Genomic DNA, 20,268 nt, shown 5'->3' with positions numbered 1-20,268 from the left:
TCTTTTGAAAGCTTATTGAATAGTTTTTGATAGTTTGGAATGGTTTGAGTATGAGTTATGAGGTTCTGATGACCTTCTGTAACCTTTTGTAGACCCTCTATAGAGCCTCTGTCTCTGCTCTGTCTCTGTACTGTAACTGTACTGTAGCTGTTCTGGTGCTGTATTGTAATTGTTATGTAGACCTTCTGTAAGTGTTCTGTAGAATGTATGTGTGACTTTGGGAAAGTTTTCTAACCTTTGCAAAGGATGAATCTAAGTTCAAAAGAGCTAAAATAAGTGGAAGAAGCAGTTTTGCTGAAGACTGAAGATAAGACTAAGTGACAGTGACAGTAGTGAGTTGTGAAAGGACACTATAGTAGCTCTGGTGACTCTTCATATCAGACATACCTCTTGGGAGGTGCATCCACGACCTAAGAAGGATTATTGAGAGTTATTATGAGGGCATTGTAGTGAGGATATGATGTAATATTGAGAGAGAGAGAGAAAGAGAGAGAGAGAGAGAGAGAGTCAGAGATAGTCAATTCTATCAAAACAGTGTAACTGTATATGAGAGATTGAGAGAGAGAACTATGAAGATATTGAAGATGAATACTATGTGATTGATTTCCATTCAAAGATGGTGCATTCCTTTGTGTTATTTGTTCTATTGAAGAATTTTATGAAGATGTTGAAGATTATGGTTGATTCTATCAAATCCGCGGGAGAAATCTACTATGATGCTACGTGAAGATTTGTTGTTTTCTTTGTTTTGATGATCAAAAGAATGAAATAAAATCTTGTTGATATTACAAGATAGATTTTCTTGCAAGAGAATTCTCTTTTCCTTGGTGTTCTTCTTGGGGCTCCATGCTTTTATAAATGGAGCCATAGGAGGAATTGACTCTCACAAGAACACGATTAAAGCAAAATCTATGCCGAGATTTCATCTCTCTTGCTCATGGAACATAAAGAAAAGAACATACATCTGCATCATCGTCCTCTTCATCCTCATCGCTCTCCATAATTATCCTTTTAGAAACACATGAGAGAGAGAGAGAGAGAGAGAGAAAACTTCTTGTTTGACACACAATGGGGGGGGCTGTGCATGAGAGAGAGAAGGGGTGTATATGGAAAGAAGCACACCCCTTCATCCCCCACATACACCCCTTTGTATAAAATTTATTAATGAATAATATTTTCTTTTACATTGGCATGAGCCATTGTTTCCTTGGGGATCTCAAAACTTATAGGCTTGCTTTATGAATACACCATTTTTAAAACCGTAATAAGACTACATTAATATTTGATATTATTAATGTAGTTGCGATAGGGTGCTAGATTTTGAGCATATTTAGGCTTCATCATTCTCCCTGGACACAATTGCAAGGCCATCCTCGACAAGCACGAAGAAAAAGAACGAGAACACCGTTGAACTTGTCTTTAGCATCGATGACAAAGCCGAGCCATAGGAGACCACCTAGGGACTACCACACCAAGGATGCTATCCTCTGCTTTGTCATGAGCTTGCACACTCAAAAATCTCAAAGGGATGACCATCTTCTTCATGCTCATAAGGATTCTTCAATTCTGATGGAACGCAAAACTGCACATCGAAGATGTTGACAAAGAGAAAATAGATCCGTCGCAGATTGGTGGCCTTTTTGCGATGATTAGGGAGGGAGATGAACACTTTGAATATAATGTCGATGGGGATGCCTGTCAAAGTGGCACTGCTAGATAGTAGTACAAGCCTCTAAGATGCCAATGAATGCAAATGGATCTTGTCAGTTTGCTGCGATGATTCTTGATCACATTAGAGGAAACTTGATGATGGTGAACTCATGCACCCAAATCTTTTCTGAATCGCCTTTTTGTAGTCAAATCAAATAGTACCCTGCCATTAATGTCTTGAATCTCTTCCCCATGATCGATTGATTTCCTGGCCAGTGCACCATAAATGGAGCCATGGGAGGAATGACTCTCCCAGGAACACGATCAAAGCAAAATCTATACCGAGATTTCATCTCTCTTGCTCATGGAACATAAAGAAAAGAACACATATCTACATCACCGTCCTCTTCATCCTCATCGCTCTCCATAATTATCCTTTTAGAAACACACGAGAGAGAGAGAGAGAGAGAGAGAACTTCTTGTTCGACACACAATGGGGGGGGCTTGTGCATGACAGAGAGAAGGGGTGTATATGGAAAGAAGCACACCCCTTCATCCCCCAAATGCACCCCTTCGTATAAAATTTATTAATGAATAATATTTTCTTTTACATTGGCCTTAGCCATTGTTTCCTTGGGGATCTCAAAACTTAAAGGCTTGCTTTATGAATACACCATTTTTAAAACCGTAATAAGACTAAATTGATATGTGATATTATTAATGTAGATGCGATAGAGTGCTAGATTTTGAGCATATTTAGGCTTCATCACTCGTCAAGAAAATGAAGAAAGACATAGAAACCTTATAGAAACATTCCATCTGTTCGAGGATAACTTCCAGGCCCTTTCGAGGTTAACGTAGAAGCAATAGTTGATAGCATAGACAGAGCTAGGAATTTTGAGCAAGCCACCATCTGTAAGAAAAATGGAATTGTAACAAGGTACAACAAGCTAGACAAACACCCAACAAGATGTAAAAAGTATTTTTTTAAAAGAGAAAAAACCTCATTTAACATAGCAAAAAAAAGAATGTTTAAACTCACGATCATTGACTCGAACTATATAAGTACATATTCTCCTTTCTAAATTCTCCATATATTTAAACAATGCTAAATCTTATCTATAAACATATTTTTACTTTAAAACATGTCACATGTCTAAACATTATCACTAAAATTGCTACATAACAAACATGGAAGAATTGCATATGGAACTTCATACTCAAATATATAAACTTTATAAAGTTTTTCTAGCTAAATGATAGTCAAGCTTAACTGTAAGCTTGAACATCTATAACACAAGCTTAAGGATAAGCATGGAGAGGAGAGCAGAATAGAAGAGTGAGAAAGAGAGAGAAAGAGGGAGAGATGGAAGAGAGAAATGAAGAGAGGAAGAAAGAAAGAATGCTACGTAGTAATTTGTTTATTTCATGTTGCTACTATACTTGTTGACCTCAGGGGGTTCATAATATATATATTCTCTATATAACATGTGTTCATGGCCTATTTATAAATATCCTAATCTGTGATTTTTTCTTGAATAAAACACACACCTTTTCTATTCAATCTGTAAGTAACCCCATTATATGACACCCTTCTGTATGTAAAAAATGTATAAATATGCTATTTTAAAAATCCCTTATTTTGAACTTACATTATATATACATATATTCATAAGTGACCCCCCCAAGTTGTTGACATGCCTCAGATCACAAAAATGACAAAGATACAACACTTTTCATAGTTAGTATAGGTGGCTACGACTTCTTTGAGAGAGAGCTTGTAGATTTTGTGCTTAGATTCAATATATCATTTTAATATTGTATCTATTTTGTCTATTACTCAATATTGTTTGTCTATGTTTATCGAGCCCAAATACATTGATCATTCTAACTAAAGAAAAGGTACACAAAGCACCATGGACTAAAGCGGCACTTTTGCTATATGTGGGTTGTATATTATTGAACAAATTTAACTTCAATGTTGCCCACTTTAGCTTATGCACTATATAAATAAAAGTGGAGATATACACTTTGCTATCCGTTCTATATGGATAGTAAATAGACTTTAAATCTCAACATCATGTAAAATTCTCTCGCCCCAATGGAGACTGTTATCTTTCGACATAAGTGAAATTCGCTATAGCTTTGAATCGAATTGAACTATTGAACCATTCATCTATCTATGCATTCTTTTTCATAATCTCAATTCAAAACCATCCATGCATGAGAGAGATATCTTAAATTTTGTAAAGAACCATGGAATTTTGTACACTTAAGAATTTTTGCTATATAAACATCAAATAAATTGAAGGAATTTCATTTGACATCTTGATGTCAAATTCACATTCCAAAGATCCATCTTGTAAGGAACATCAAGTTTTTGCTACAAAAAACATAAAAAATTTTGAATTTCAATTGAAATACAATGTATTTGCATGGACTTAGATTTGAATGAAATCCTATGTAAGGAGTTTTTAGATTTAAGTGAATATTTAATATATATTTTATGTTAATATATTATAATCAGTCTTAATTAGAGAGCATATAAATAGTGATAGCTTGGGACATGAAGAAAGTTTTAGAAATTGAGAGAATTGAAAAATCACCCTTTCAAAAGAGAGAGGAGTATGCTTCATATTAGAGAAGTTAAAAATCACCCTTTCAAAAGAGAGAGGAGTATGCTTCATATTAGAGAAGTTAAGAAAAGAAATTGGAAACTTAAAATTATAAATGAGAAAATTTGAGAATTGCAAAATTCACCCAAATGAGAGATTTAACCAATCTAAAAAGAGTTTCCGAATCAGAATCGATAACATAAAATTAAGTTAATTTATAAAAATCACCATTTCAAAAAGGAGAAGTGAACTCTTCACCATTTTAGAAAGAATTGACCTTCTTGAACATCTAAATTAGAGAGCTATAATACGCTCAAAATTGGAAAATTCACCATTTCGACATTCAAAAATGATGATTTGAAACTCAACAATGGATCGAAAGAATATTTAAAACTTCAAACTAGAAAATCACAAGCAAATTACGCTTTTAAGAAAAGCTCACATGCGAGTATTTTACGCAGAAGCTCACATCCCAAACATCGTTAAACTGGTGAAAACGGGTCTTCATTTATTTAGATTCTAAGGGGGGGTATGTAGGATAGTTGGGAACCAAACATATCGGAGTTCCAAAGCAAAACATCTATAATGAAGGTGCAAAACTCGGATGCTCAAGGGAGTTATTTTCCCGCACCTCCTTTTATTTACACCGGGTATCCAAACGATTGTTTGGATGGATACAAGGCAAGGCAAGTACACTCGCCGCAGCAGAGATATCTACACCCCTCCTTTACACAACACGTTCTCGTTGCAGAAGAGCCTTCTTTCATAACCTACCTACCGCTCTCTCTCTCTCTCTCTCTCTCTCTCTCGGCGCGCGCACAGAAAAATATCATAGTATGTATAGAACCCGTGTCATATCCTCCTCCCACACAACGCGCATCTCTAGAGAATCTGAAACGGCGCCTTCCAATAAGACCTCCAATTAGAAGAGGTGGTCAACAAGTCCGCATCAGCTCTATCGTCCTCCTCGTCGTTGAACTGCTCATGGTGACGGTGGCGGTGTTTATACTGGCTGTCGTCCCGAGACGGTGGCAGGAGGACCGCGTGGCGATGGTGCGCTTCCTGCAGCTTCTTGTCGAGCTTGTGGCCCACTTGCATGGCTGCCATACGCACCTCGCGGGGCATGACGCGGAAGATGCTGTTCTTGCCCGCGAAATACATGAACAAGGGGCTGCAGTCCCATGACAGCACATGGATTATAAACAAGTACTAGTCTTATATCAGAAAAAAGGCAGTGAAGAAAGCCTGATATCTAAGAAAGACTTGATCCTGATCATCTAAGACAGATACCGATCATGATCCATGTGACATACATGGATTGTAACGGCAATAGTCCTGACTCCTTATGGTCTTCTACGAAAGAGCATATGACTAGAACCCATCGACAATCAACGGCGAATGTACGTACGTGTGGCAGTTGAAGACCGCCGCCGCGTCGAAGCCGTCCTTGCCAGCTCGAATAGTGACGGGGTAGAGTTTGGGCACCATCATGAGGCTCCCCTCCCGCATCTCCTCGTCGCACGCCTGCTCGCCGTTGGGAAGCACCACCTGCACTCGGGCGGTCCCTCGTACGCAGTAGATCACTTGGTCCGCGTTGGGGGACCATCCCGGGGTGACCATGGCGTTCTAGTACATATCATGATGGATAGGTATTAGGAATGACTAAGTGAGATTGTTGGCCAATAAGACAAAACACATAAATGTTTGATGAGAACATACGATTGTTAAGAATAAGCCGAAATAACACACAATTGATGTTTTAAGTAAATACACGGATATATAATATCAGCAATCCTTAGTCTAGTACTGTCTGGCTGCCTGTCGTCCACTATTATTGTTTGTAAGTGACAGGCAGACACGTACCGGCTCCAGCTTGAGGCACGTCGCCGCCATGTCCATGAGCTTGAGCACCGGCAGCTTCTGGGCATTCGCCGTGGTCAACTGGCCAGCGCCAGCAACCAGAGAGTCGCGGTGCGCTCGATCCAGGTGGTACGTGAAATCCACCATTGCCTCCGCGTCGCCCTCCGCGATGGTTGCCCTTGGCAGCTCTAGTCCGTGCTTGACCCGGATAATGGCCACGCCTTTCTGGTTCTTCACCAGCTCGCGCACGCTCTCCTCGTCCATCTGAAAGGCACAACGAAGCGTGTCCGTGGAGAAGCCGCGCAGGATGCCTCCCATCTCCTCATGGGATGAGCCCGTGAGATGGAAAGCCTGCATGCAGTTCGTCGTACGATAGCTTAGTTAGATTGGCTCAAATTTCTGATTAAAATGTTTCAAACAAGAAAACCAACTTCCCCTAGATGTATTATTAGGAACGGAGGAAGCGCCACATGTATACATATATATAAATATATATATAGACACCTCGTAGGCGTGCCGGCCGTGCATCATCGGGCCACGAATGTTGGCTATCGTAAGGAAACAGCATGGCTCCTTCCCATCATTAAACATCCAGAGGGGCAGCCCATGCGGAACAGCAATAAGCTCGCCTCTCTTTACGTGTCGGACGTTGGCGTTCATCCCCACAGGCAACATCATGCCCATCCTGGCGCAACCTGCAATTAGCAGCCAATTAATATACTTCCAACGTTAATGCTTATGAATAAAGCAATCGCTTTCTGTAAGCTACATTCATTCTGGCGATTCTTCCAACATCAATATATCCTACATAAGAAAGTTGCACGGTAATCAAGTGTCGTATGGACTCTGACGTGGTAACAGTGACCCATACCTGCGAGGATGATCAAGATGCGATGAGAGTTCGCGTACTGCGGCAGCAACAGGCCGTGCGGATTGAGCGTCACCAGCCTGGCATCCATGAGGCCCATTCGGGTCAGCATGCCCGACGTGTCCTTCCAGCGACGGATCGATCCCCCTTCCGTTTCCAACAATCGCTCCTCGGCCTCCTCCGCCTCGAACTGCATCCTGTGGTCGATGTCGGAGCCCTTGTAGTATCCATGCTGCTGGCCGCAGCCTTTCTTGCTATTGCAATGCCTATTTTCTTCATCATTCAATTCAGCTGCAGCAGTGAACTGCAGCAGCGGCGCCGTAATTAGTGGAAGCACCAACGCCAGGGCTGCCACACAAGCTGTCACTTGCATTCGTAGATGCAGTCGATCGTGACACATCGTCGTCGACCCACCCACCATTCGTACCCACGGGGATGTACTATTACTCGGTAAGACTGTACTAGATACTTGGCTTACAACTTTACTCTGCGTGCATACTACTCGTTTTACAAACAGCCGTATGAAATGAACGAGGGCGAGTTCCGTCCACTATTATATGACGCCAGACAATCAGACGGGAATGGAAGGTGTGTGGCTTCGACTCGAACCCGGCGCCACATCTGATCCTGCATGTTACACACGCCGCCAGGTGCTGCGCTCGCTTATGTATATGATAATCAGTCAGCTCGCCAAATCCACTGTAATGCCATTAATTGATTGATATTATTTTATAATATAAAAATTTGCAATATACTACAATATAAAGTATTGTATTACTTTTGTAATCTATATCCCTTAATGTATTGTGGTATGCCAGACTACAACACGCGGCAAACTGCCATATCCGCCGACGGTTACAACAATGTAACAGATCAAGACTTCAAGTGCTCTTGCCCAATCTATAATCGGGAGATAAACAAGAGAGAATAGAAGAAAGAAAGGGTCGACACTAGACACCAAATAGTCGTTTATTCCCTCTCTGCTTCTTGACGTGCTACAAACATCTCTCTCCCTCACTAGACGTGAAGCCATAAAACTCACCCACCTTCTCTTCAAATTTCCAACATGAGCCGTCCCGATTCTCCTTATGTAGACCCGAATTCACCGATTGTCAATATGCGAGCATGGACTTTGAACTCACACAAGAACATCATCATACCACTCTGGAGCACATGTTTCACACAATCTCTTCCTTAATGCTACAGATAAACCACACAAATTAGAGGTTAGCAAATTTAGGAGCACATAAATAAGCTCATCAACCAATAATAGATTCCAAAGTCCAGCCAAAACCTTCAACGGAATCGAAGATGTCCTTAGCTAGATAAACCATTTTGAGAATGATTCCAATTATCATGCATGGATGGAAGATCCAAAAGTATTAGAGATCTAAACAATTCTCTAGGAAATAACAATGGTTTAGTTCATGCAATAGCCCATCCAAACAAAGTCGAATTGGAGCTTAGTGAAAGAGGCATTAACAAGTGGAAAAACATCACTCAAACAGCTGGATAATCTTAAGCAAGAGCCAAAACAACGAATGGCCCAATTTTCCACCATCAATCTAGATCAAATACTCCTACAAGAAGCCAATCCCACCATGCCAAAAGAAATGAAGCTATTTTTCCTTTGCCCAAGATTAATCCATGGCATTTATTGCATGGTTCAAGATCAAGGCCCTACAACCTTTCACCATGCAATCCAGATAGCATAGTAGTGCATTGAAGCAAATAGCCAACAAGCCATCTAGTGAATATGCTTCAAGTTGATTTATAGGTATGCTAGCTTGTCGGCATCAATGTAGCAATAGACCCCACTGTAGACATTCAATGCCAACACACAATTGATACCAACAAGTAAAAGATTGTTATCACTCAATGATGCTCAAGGACATCCAAAGTGCTTCTTTGGCAACAACTACGAACATGCCAAAAACTTATACAAAGAGCACAAATACAAAATTTATAAGTGTTGACATCTGAACCTAGCAGAGTCTACAGCAACCCAAAAAACATACGAGTGAATAGATGAAAAAGGCCAAACATTCCCCACATCAACAAGCAAAAAAAAACTTCAAGACAAAAGATATGCATAATATTGATACCGTTCAAGGTCAACAAGTCAATGCCCTTACAAACACAAGGAGTACCATCTCTTCCATTAATAACACCTTAGCACTATTCAAAATCAATAAAAACTCATATTAGATAAACACACTATGCAAATAATGATGCATGTAGATAACAAAAAATACGAGTATAATTTCTACATGCTCCCTACATAAAATTTTCAAATATTTTTTTAGACTTGACTACTTGTCAGAAACAAAACAAACAACAAACTTCCACAAAAGACAACTTAGAATAGACATAGCACAACCAATCGCAATCCTAGCCCTAGCAAACCAAGAAGAAATAGTGTGCATCCATATTAAAGATCAAGAGTCACTAGTACCACCTGAGACACACTTCCAAAACAATTAGAGCACTACAATAGAAACGAGGCATAGACGCGCATGTTAGATGCGCAAAGTCAGGCGCACCTATCATCGCGTCTGTATGTGCATGTAAAAGAGTGTGTAAATAGATGCGAAATTTACGTCTATATATCCGCGCAAATAGATGCAAATATAGACGTGTTTTCAGACACATACACTACAACAAGCAGCAGTTATAGACGGGCGCATAGACGCACACTAAAATTTTAAAAAATTTTAAAAACATAGACTTAATTGCTCGTCTATATTTGCATCTAATTTGTAGGTGAAATCGCATCTATGTGCGCATCTATAAGCGCATCTATATGCGCATCTATAAGCCCGTGTATATGTGCATCTATAAGTGCGTTTAACTGTGTGTATATAAGCGCGTCTATAAGCAATTCCTGCTCTATATACATGTGCTTAGAGACGCGCTTATAGACACGCGCACAGATGCGCACTAAAATTTTAAAAAATTTCAAAAAATATTGCTGATGTGTCATTCTTTTCAAAGTAGTCCCGTCTTGCGTTTCTTTTGGGTTTTTTTGACAAGCGCATGACACAAAGAGAGGAGAAAGGAAGAGGCAAAGAAGAAAGGGTAAAGAGAGGAGGAAGCAAGAGGCAAAGAGAAAGGAGAGGGAGGAGAAGGAGTTTGTAGCCCTGTCGCCGCCCATCACAACATTGATTCAAGGTGAGTCCTTTTTCTTGTCTCTCTCACTCACTCACACACACACACTCTCTCTCTCCCTCTCCCTCCCTCCCTCACTACAACAGAAACGAGGCATAGACACGCATGTTAGATGCGCAAAGTCGGGCGCGTCTATCATAGCGTCTATAAGTGCATGTAAACGTGCGTGTAAATAGACGCAAATTTTGCGTCTATATATCCGCGCAAATAGATGCTAATATAGACGCGCCAACAGACACACAATTATTTAACCACCTAAAATTGCAATTCACATAATTAAAAAACCAAAGTTAATAATTATTTAACCACCTGAAATTGATTCTTGAGCATGCACGTGTACACATGATAAGAACCACAGAATTAAGAATACACATTGAATCATTGAATTAAAAAAATAGAGTTAATAATTATTTTTTCATTGCTCTCTAATGAATGGTAGTTCCTCCAGTTGACAAGCCTGATATAAGTAATTAGCGGCAAGCGACAAAAACCTTACAATTAGTAGCAAGCATTGCAATATGTATCTCGTAATTTCTCTATGTACTTGAAGATGATAAAAGATACTTCCTTTTTATTATGGAAAATTCAATTTAGCTTTAAACTTGACTATTGATTCTTGAGTATGCACGTGTGCGCATGATAAAAACCATAGAATTAGGAATACACATTGAATCAATAAGCAAATTAAGTATGTTACAGTGAATGATCTATCTCATCTTCAATGAGATCAGCCCTTGCTAAACTATCTACTTCTAGGTCTATGTTACCAAGAGGTAACGAAACAAATAGGTCTATCCCACTATCAGATGTGTTGCTATATTGCTCAATAACTTCATCAATATCATTGACAAGCTCACCACCTCCTAGGCAACCCCCACACAAGCCTCGTCCTCCCCCTCGACTCTCCCTCCTCCCTCTCTGTCGACTGCCCTCTGCCTCGCTAGACGCACGAGCTTCTGCAGATGCACGTGCTTGTGCACATGCTTGTGCTTCAGTCGATGCACATGGAGCACGTGGAGTACCTGTAAATGGAGTACCTGCATATGGAGTACCTGCATATAGAGTACTTGTATGTGGAGTACCTGCATGTGGAGTCTGGGAAGTAGTGCGAGGCAAAGACGCCAGAGGCGTCCTAGACATGACACTGAACACCTCGTCCACTGTGGGAGAGCGGCCAAGGTGTCTCGTCATCTCTCTCATGAAGTCTTCCCTACTAGGAAAACCTCCAAAAAATGCATTGACCCCCCTGCCAAAGGAGGCCAATGTATCATTCATGCGATCCACATCTAGGTCATTGCTAGATGAACCAGGATACGACATTTGAAAAAAAAACACCGGAAAAAGACAAATTTATTTGCATACAAAAAATCATATATTACCTACATTTTCAAAGAGCTTTCTTTAGACATTGAGCATAACACTTAAGTGCTAATGCTTCTCTTAAACAAGAAAACTGATAAACACAAACATGGGATTGGTCACATTCGTCATTGCAAAAATATATTGTTTAATATTAGAACTGGAAGACCTGGCACGTGTATCCCCGTGTCTACATTGCAGGTTAGACGCGCTCTCAAACGCGCTCCAGAGTGAACCCTATCCAGGGCGTCTATCTGCGCATCTAACATGCAGCACAGACGTGCTGCTAGACGCGCATCCCAGGTCAATGCGCGTGTATAATCACGTGTATACTGCAGGTCAACCTTCTGTGCATCGCGTGTATCATCGCGTGTGCACTGCAGAGCACACGCGCTCTAAGACGCGCCCTCAGATGCTTTGAGAGGAAATATTTTTTCACGTCTATGTCTATGTCTATACTGAGATGTAGACGCGCTATTAGATACACTCAGTCGACCGATTTTAGGCCGACGACCGCCATTGACGATTTACAAAATGCAATACATAATGGAATCACAAATCCTAAATACACAGACAGAGCAGAGAGAGGAAGAGAGAAACAAAGAGAGAGAGAGAGAGAGAGAGAGAGAGAGAGACTCACCTTGGGTGTTTGGTGTGGCGGGTGGTAGCGCTTCTCCTTCTCCTTCTTTCTCTCCTTGGTAAGTTACCCTCCCTTGATGCTTGTTTGCTTGCTTGCTGCTTCTTCTTGTTCTCCTCTTTCTTGTTCTCTCTTTCTTCCTCTCCTTGGCTTTTCTTTTTCCCTTCTTGTGTGTTTGAAATGAAAGAAGAGGTGAGTCATGAGGAGGTGAGGCATGAAGAGACTAGGTGAGGCATGAAGAGACTGCATGTCGGCTAAACTCAAGCTTCACAACCGCAAAAAACGCAGGAAAGGAAAGGCGCAGTTTAAAAAGAAATGATTTAAGTATGGTTTGAATTTTGACGTGTGCGTCTATTTTCGCGTGTATATGTGCGTCTATTGTTCAGATAGACGCGAGTATAGACGCGAATATAGACGCGCATTTGAGATTTATCATAATTTTTTATTTTTAAGATAAGTTTTGATAGTGAATTCTTATCATAAGTTTTAATGTGTTTATGATGATTTTTGTGTATTTAAAATTAAGATCTTATGTAAACATATGAATGACAAACATTTTGATGTTGTCATGAATTAGGTTTAATCATGTCGACATCGTCATCACCTAGTGCGATGCAAGCTGGTGAGTCAATGAGTACATCCTCAAGTGAGGATGAAACATTGCGTCTTCATAGTCGAGATGCAAGGCTACGACGAAAAATTAAATGCATGTGTGATCGTTGTCGAGGGTGTATTTTTCGACCACGTCAAATTGCAATGTTACACCTCAGCTTGTATGGAGAATGGGGCCGAGAAAAATCACCGGTATTCATAGTTTTTTTTTACCACTAAGATTGCATGTCTATGTTACGGGAATTATATAACAACGTACATGAAACTCCCTTTTGTGGTTGAGCAGGATGCGGTGCCACATCCTCAGATGCTCCCTCCCGGGCGTTGAGAGGCTGCAAAACGTCGACACAAGGAGGCAGAGTTTTCAAGAAGAGTAGAGACTGACGACCATGATAGTAGCCCTTATGAAATGCCCCATCAAGTCGTAGAGAATGAGATTTTGGACAACATTGTACACCATCTATTTGCGCAACCGGTTCAGGGAGAAGGTCACTCTACGAAGCCAGATGATCCACTATATATAGCATCATCTACTCCGTTGTATGAAGGTTATACGTACTCTGTTCTTCGTGCGTCCCTCGAGATACTTAACTTGCAAACAATTTATGGATGGAGTAATGTCAGTTTGGATGCGTTATTGAAGTAGGTATCAATTCATTTTGGCTTATATATGAATCAGAATAATGTTCCTCGTAAGGTTTTGCAACATTTTATGGATGAAGTCAATGGATGTGCCTCGTAAGGTTTTGCGACATTTTCCGATTGTTCCACGTATAAAACTTATGTTCAAGTGTAAGTCTATTAGAAAGCTCATGTCATGGCATGCTAGTCATCGTTCAAGTGATGAAAAATGGAGGATCCCTGCAGACACACTCGCATGGCAACATATAGATAATTTGTGGCCCGTTTTCAAAGAAGAGCCAAGAAATTTGAGATTTGGTTTAGGTATGGATGGAATCAATCCATTTGGCATCAAAAGCACATCATACAGTGTATGGCCAATGGTATTGGTGAACTATAATATTTCTCTATGCATGGCAATTAAAAAGGAACATGTGATGTTGTCCCTTCTGATTCCTGGAAAGCACAAGGTAAAAAACATGGATATTTACTTAGAGCCTTTGATTGAAGAGTTAGAAATGTTATGGGAAGGTATTGAGGTGCAAGATACAAGTGCATCTGCATCCTCTAGAGATTTCACATTGAAGGCCATGTTGTTGTGGACCATGCACGACTTTCCAGGATATGGAGAGTGTTCAGGTATATGTATATAACTCTATATTTGAAATTCAAGACTTGAATTAATTGCATTTTATTAATTCACTTGTTTTTTCAGGTTTAACCACGTCAGTATATCATGCATGTCCTATTTGCGGTCCCTCTCTAGTTTCCTCTAGGTCGGCATGTTTAAAGAAGGTTATCTACGATAATCATCATCGATTTCTTCCTATTGACCATCCCAAATATGTTCTCCCTACTAATGGAATGACTCCACAATCTCTAACCATTCGAGATTGGAAGGAGAGATGGATTAATGCCGACAGCCACCCTCTACTCGGCATGAGTCGGTAAGAAGTGCATTTCTCTCGATTGACTTTAAAGTATTTAGCATGATGAATTGTTTACATAATATATTGTTTGTTTGTTAGGTTCTCTATATTCTTTCGTCTTCCGTACTGGACTGAACTCAAGATCAATCACCTGTCGGACCCCATGCACATATTCAAAAATGTTGTATCTACATTATGGGATCACTTGATAGGGGCTCGTGATTCAGTTAATGTAAGGGAGGATTTACGTAACATTGGTCGCATGAGACGAGCCTGGCCACGCATTGGACCCAGAGGAAAGATTGAGCTATCCCATGCACCTTGGATGTTGTCAAAGAACGAGGAAAAACTAGTGAAGGAACAAATATATAGCTTTCAAACACCCACAGGATGTATGAGATGTCTCAAGGGAGCCTTCATAAAGAAAAAGAACAGAGGTGTGGAGCAACTATCTGGTTTGAAGTCCCACGATTGGCACAAAATGATTCAAGTAAGGGTATCTCTAACCATGAATATAGTAATTAGTGGAGTAACTATGTGTAAACTTTGGGGTATGATGACTTTTTCCTCAACTAATCATTTGATCTATGAATATTGTTTACATTCAGTTCGTACTTTCTACTAGCATATCCCATTGTGCCTCCAAAGATGTACGTGATATCATTTACAAGATGGGAGAGCTTGTGAGGTGTGTATACATTGTATTTTTTCATTATATATCTTTGAATTTCTACACAAAAATAAACAATTCTCAAATACATCTTGACAGATACGTGAGCTCGAAGGAAATTGATCCAAACACATTGCAAGATGCTCGAGTATTATCTGTTGAGGTGGTTTGTTTGGTGGAGGAAATTTGTCGTCGATCCATTTTGACTACTCAATTACATTTACTCGTACATTTGATTGATGAGATCGCACTTTGTGGGGCAGTTCATGTAAGGTGGATGTTTTTTCTTGAGCGCTTCATGAAAACCTTGAAAGATTTTGTGAGGCAAAAAGCACAGCCTGAGGGAAGCATGGCTGAGGGTTGGTTAGTGCAATCATCCCTTGTTTATATCTCTGAATATCTTGCTGAAGTAGATCCCTCTCAACCACGACTATGGAAAAATGATGAAGACTTGAGGATGACCTCTATAGTACCTCAAGGAAAAGGATTGAGTAAAGTGCTAACAAAAGAAGAACTTCGTAATTTAAATAGTTTTTGTGTGCTCAATAGTGATGTTATGAGCAAATGGGTGACACTATATAATGAAGCAAGGGCAAGAAGAAAAAGCGAAAGACAAGAATTTCGCACTAGATATGGACATAATGTCTCATTTCCAGATCATCTAAATGCGCTTCCACGTCATATTGATATAGATTGGTTACATGAGGAAATGGAGAGAATGAAAAAAGAGGAGGAAATTAATATATCTCAAGAAGAGTGGGAATATGCACGAGGTTGCTTATCAAAGGTGAGACATACTATCAATTAATTTGTTTCTATAAGTTTTATTTTATATAAATAATTGACATGTTTGATCTTTTATCTTTTACTACTAGTGCACATTATTCAATGCACTTTGGTGTGAGGGTAAACATCTTCGAACTCAATGTATAGATGAAAAGAGAAATACCCAAGATTGTGGTGTCCTTGCTCACTTTGAGGTTGCCAATGGTACCATGGAAGGTTATTGTGGCTTGATCCAAGATATTCTGAAGCTTGACTTTAGACGATTCTTTATATATGTACTGGCTGTGAAGTGGTATAAAGAAATGGTAACAAATGGTGAGCATTACACAATCAGACGTCATCCAAGTGGTTTTGTAATCATTGACCCTACAAAATTTCACCAAAACAAGAATGACACATTAGTACTACCTCAACAATGCGAGCAGGTATATATGCAAAGGCTAATTTTTTTATATGTATATATGTGATACATATACACAATATAATAAGTACTTAAGTTTTTTGCTTTTGTTTTTCAAATACAGGTTGTGTATCATCCAATGGTAAACAATAACCGATGGTGGTATGTCATCCCTATATCTAATCGTTCAAAACCAATATATGGTAATATTACCGACATGGAGATAGCAGATGACAATCCAACAATTAATGATGATGTGCATGATGATACCATAATCCCCACCCCGCCTCCCTCGGCTGCCCTCTCCACCCCCTACCTCTCTCCACACCTCCTCCCTCTCCTCCTCTCCTCCTCCTCCGCCGCAGCCTCCTCCTTCTCCCTCTCCTCCTCCGTAGTGCTCGTAGCCTCCTCTTCCTCTTTTTACCCCTTCCTTCCTTCTCAAGTTAGTAAACTAACCTTTACCACTTAACTAACCTAATTAATTTAGTTAACTTAATTCACTTAACTAACCTAATTAACCTAACTAACATAATTAACCTAATTCACCTAACTAGCTTAATTAACTTAATTTACTTAACTCACCTAATTAACCTAATTTACTTAACTCACCTACGTAACTTACCTAATTGTACTTACTTCACCTCCCTAACTAGCTTACCTTACCTGACCCTCGTTACCCCCCTTCTAGCTCCCTTTCCTACCCCTACCCCATTCTACCCCCACCCTCCACACGTAACACGGATGTCCAGGTGTGCCTGTGCGTACGGGAGTGGCCAACGGGGCGGGTGTTCACACGTGAGGATACGCGTTTGGTATTCTCTGTGCGGTGGTGCATGTCGTCCTCGAGCACACACAGCTGTTCACACATAGACCGGGTATCTCTGTTGATTTTCCAACAACCCGATAAAAATACCTTAAAAATACTTTAAAATACTTTAAAATATTAAAAATTTCATTAAAAATTAATTAAAAAACAAAAAAATTAGTCAAAAATTATTTTCTAAATTGCATAATTTTCTAGTTGATCTTTTTTATTATAATATAGAGAATTAATTGAAAAAAATTTAATAATACTTAAAATCTTTTTAAAATTCACTAAAATTTGAGAAAAATTCATTAAAAACTCCTAAAAATCAGAATTAAATGCAAAAAAATCACATAAAATTTCATCAATGCATTTGACTGCTTTTGAAATATTTTAAAATAAAAAATATACCAAAAAATATAAAATATGAAATATAAATACACCTAAATTATAATTAAATAATAATAATAATAATAATTTTATCCAAACACTAATCTAAATTACCTAAATCAAATGAGATCTCACTAACATTGCCTTGATATTTATTTTATTTTTTTTAAAAAATAATTAAGTGTTCTATTTTTTCCAGTTAGTGGTTTTTGCTTTTTTGTTGGATTCTTTGCATTTGGGACTACTTAGTGCACCCTTAGTCTCTTACATACACACCCCTACTAGGTATATATTTTTCATGATTTATTTATGTTTGGTCATCCCTTAACCATAGTTAATTATTAAAATAAACTTTATTCACCCACTTTTCCACATGCGCTCGTACTAAACACATATTTTTCTAATCACTTAAAATCAACATGTCGTTCACTTTATACGCGCTACATGCACTTAAGAGACACTTTAATTTTAAATAAAAACAAACCGACCGTCACAAAAATGCACGCGCTGAAAAAGAAGAGCGTTTCAGACACATAAAATTTTTAATCAATGAATATGCATTTAGAGACCTGAGTATGGGGATCGTAGACCGAGTTTCATTAAAAGCACTGTTTCATATTAATAAATTGTAACTAACAATTTAAAAATGAACCGCCATTTTCTTATTAAGGTTTGCAACCTAATAAAATTTTTACCATTGTTAATAATTTTTTAAAATAAACCCTTTACTAAAATCATTCCCCTCACTGCACTTATTTCTCTTTTTAATAAATACGCTTCGTGGGATGGGTACGTATAGTCCTTTAAGATGACATTGTTTATTCAAGTTCTAGTTATGTCCTGATTAGTTTTTTGAGGTATTATGGTTAGATTGTGTGATACGATTATGGGTGCAGTTTGTAGTTTTCTTTTTCGCTTGATATGGGGTCTTGGGTGCCTGCTTGTTGTATAGCATGAAGCTTCCGGTCGCATATGCGTAGGAGTCATGCTCAATTTTTCTAAGATGTGGGTTGTTTGGGGTGGTCAATTGGTTAGTTATGTTAGTGTATGCTTATTTTGATCAATTTCTTTTTTATAGCTATTTTGTTGTTTTGCAGGTATTCTCTATATTTGTCTGTGTTTGTGGTGTGTGTATATTCCATCTGAATGGCGCCTTAAGCTCCTCCTCCTGTTCAATATGTCCCATTGATCACTAGGGATTATTGATCTTCTCTAATGACTTGTGAGCCTATCGCAAAAGCTGGCCTTGCATCTTTCGTGGCTTCTTCACTCCCTTTGATTCCAGACAATCCAACCCTATGTGATGAGTTTCTTGTGTTATACAGTAAGAAATCGAGCTTGGTTCGTGGTACTTCGATGGTTTTGATACCTAGAGGGTTAGGGAAAGCTTTGTCTCTTCCCTAGAAAGGAGAACCCTTTGTTACAGCCAGACAATTATTCTCAAATTACAAGATTCTCAAGCTGTTACAGAAGCAAACTGAAGAGGTCCTCGATGTCAAGAAGATAATTAACACTTTAGAAGTGTCTTTTTCAATGATCACTGATCCTCTCTGGAAGCTAGTCTGCCAATTTCTCCAAGACAGGTTCATACATGCCAAAACACCATCTCATTATTTTTCCAAGGAGCTCTTCACAGCTTCCAAGATTTTGTTAAAAGGGGTTGCCATTGACTAGAGTACTTATCTTCTTACGAAGATGGACCAACATTTTGTCAAAGTGACCAGAGGGAATGTTACCAATGTCACTTATGGTTCATATTTATACGCTTTCTTGACATACTCAAGCCTTAAGAAGGGTGTGCTACCCCCTCCTCCATCTGATCCGGTACCTCCCCTTCCACCTTCAAAAGATTCATACCCATTGACATAGAGGATCTTGATTCCCCTCCTCCATTAGTCATTCAGCGGAAGTGCTTGAAGCATGTAGCAGAGAAAATTTCCCCAGTCATTCCTTCAGTAACAATTCCTGCTACCTTTGGAAGTAACCTCCCTGTCTACCTCACATGCAACAACTTATTCAAGGCACATCAAGAGGGTTCTTTGGAAATATCAATTCCTTTGCTGAACAATTTAGTGTCAGGGGATGCCATACCTTTCGTTTGTAACGACATCCAGAGTTCTATTGAACTCTCAGTGCAGCTTGTATTCAACAGTTACATACTTCTTTCTATGAAGAGTTGATGCAATCCTAAGACCAGATGCATAAGGCAACCTCAGAGTTAGCCTTTGCTAAAGACACTCTTGCTGATCTGTTTAAGTAGATGGGGCAGCAAACAAAAATGATTGAGACCCAGAGAGAAGAAATATCTTCTTTGAAAATTTAGTTAGCAGTAGCTCAGTCAGAGGTCACTAGAGTTTTGGAAGAGAAAGAGCAAATGTCTAAAGAAGCTCAAGAGTTTAAGACTCTTTTAGATAAGAAATTGTCAGCTTTGCAGACTGCTCACAATACATTGGAATCCCAAGTTTCCCAGATTAAGCAGTTGCACGACCAACTGGCGCAGTCACGGTCCATTCCTGTAAGCTCCAATGTTCCTATAATTCCTTCTATATCTCAGCAGGACTTGGCAGTTCTCCAGAGATGGGCCACATTATGTCCGTTGTTTCAAGATAAAGTGGAAAGATTGCACTTTAGGATGGATTTGTTATGGTCTACATTTGAGCAATTTCAGGAGTATGTTCCTCCGGACCATTCCTTTTTTATCCACTATCAGTTGGCAGAAGTTGGCCTTCTATATTAAGCTCTCAACGACGGATCTCCCTCTTCCAAATGATGGTTGGAGTGGGGCTTGGTCTTCTGATTTGCTGACAGAAGTTGTCCGTATGGTCTTTGAAGATTCCATGACGATGGATACCATGTTGATGTCTTATATGTATCTACAAGGTGATTTGATAATTTCAG

At 39.3% G+C, this 20,268-nt stretch overlaps 1 protein-coding gene across 1 annotated transcript; it reads right to left on the bottom strand.

The window, feature by feature from the left end:
• Positions 1-4,736: 4,736 nt before the first annotated feature.
• Positions 4,737-7,452, bottom strand: LOC148010089 (cocosin 1-like). The gene is made up of 5 exons (XM_087672799.1): positions 6,997-7,452; positions 6,630-6,820; positions 6,129-6,476; positions 5,674-5,891; positions 4,737-5,436 (listed from the first exon to the last, which is right to left on the bottom strand). The coding sequence occupies exons 1-5, from the start codon at positions 7,412-7,414 to the stop codon at positions 5,148-5,150; spliced, it is 1,464 nt and encodes a 487-aa protein (XP_087528925.1). The 5' UTR covers positions 7,415-7,452; the 3' UTR covers positions 4,737-5,147.
• Positions 7,453-20,268: the final 12,816 nt, after the last annotated feature.

Source organism: Lygodium microphyllum, chromosome 30 (assembly GCF_053477565.2).
Source record: "Lygodium microphyllum isolate KBCC chromosome 30, Lygodium_microphyllum_v1.1.10, whole genome shotgun sequence".
NCBI classification, from domain to species: domain Eukaryota; kingdom Viridiplantae; phylum Streptophyta; class Polypodiopsida; order Schizaeales; family Lygodiaceae; genus Lygodium; species Lygodium microphyllum.
This window is presented reverse-complemented; position numbering and strand designations above follow the sequence as displayed.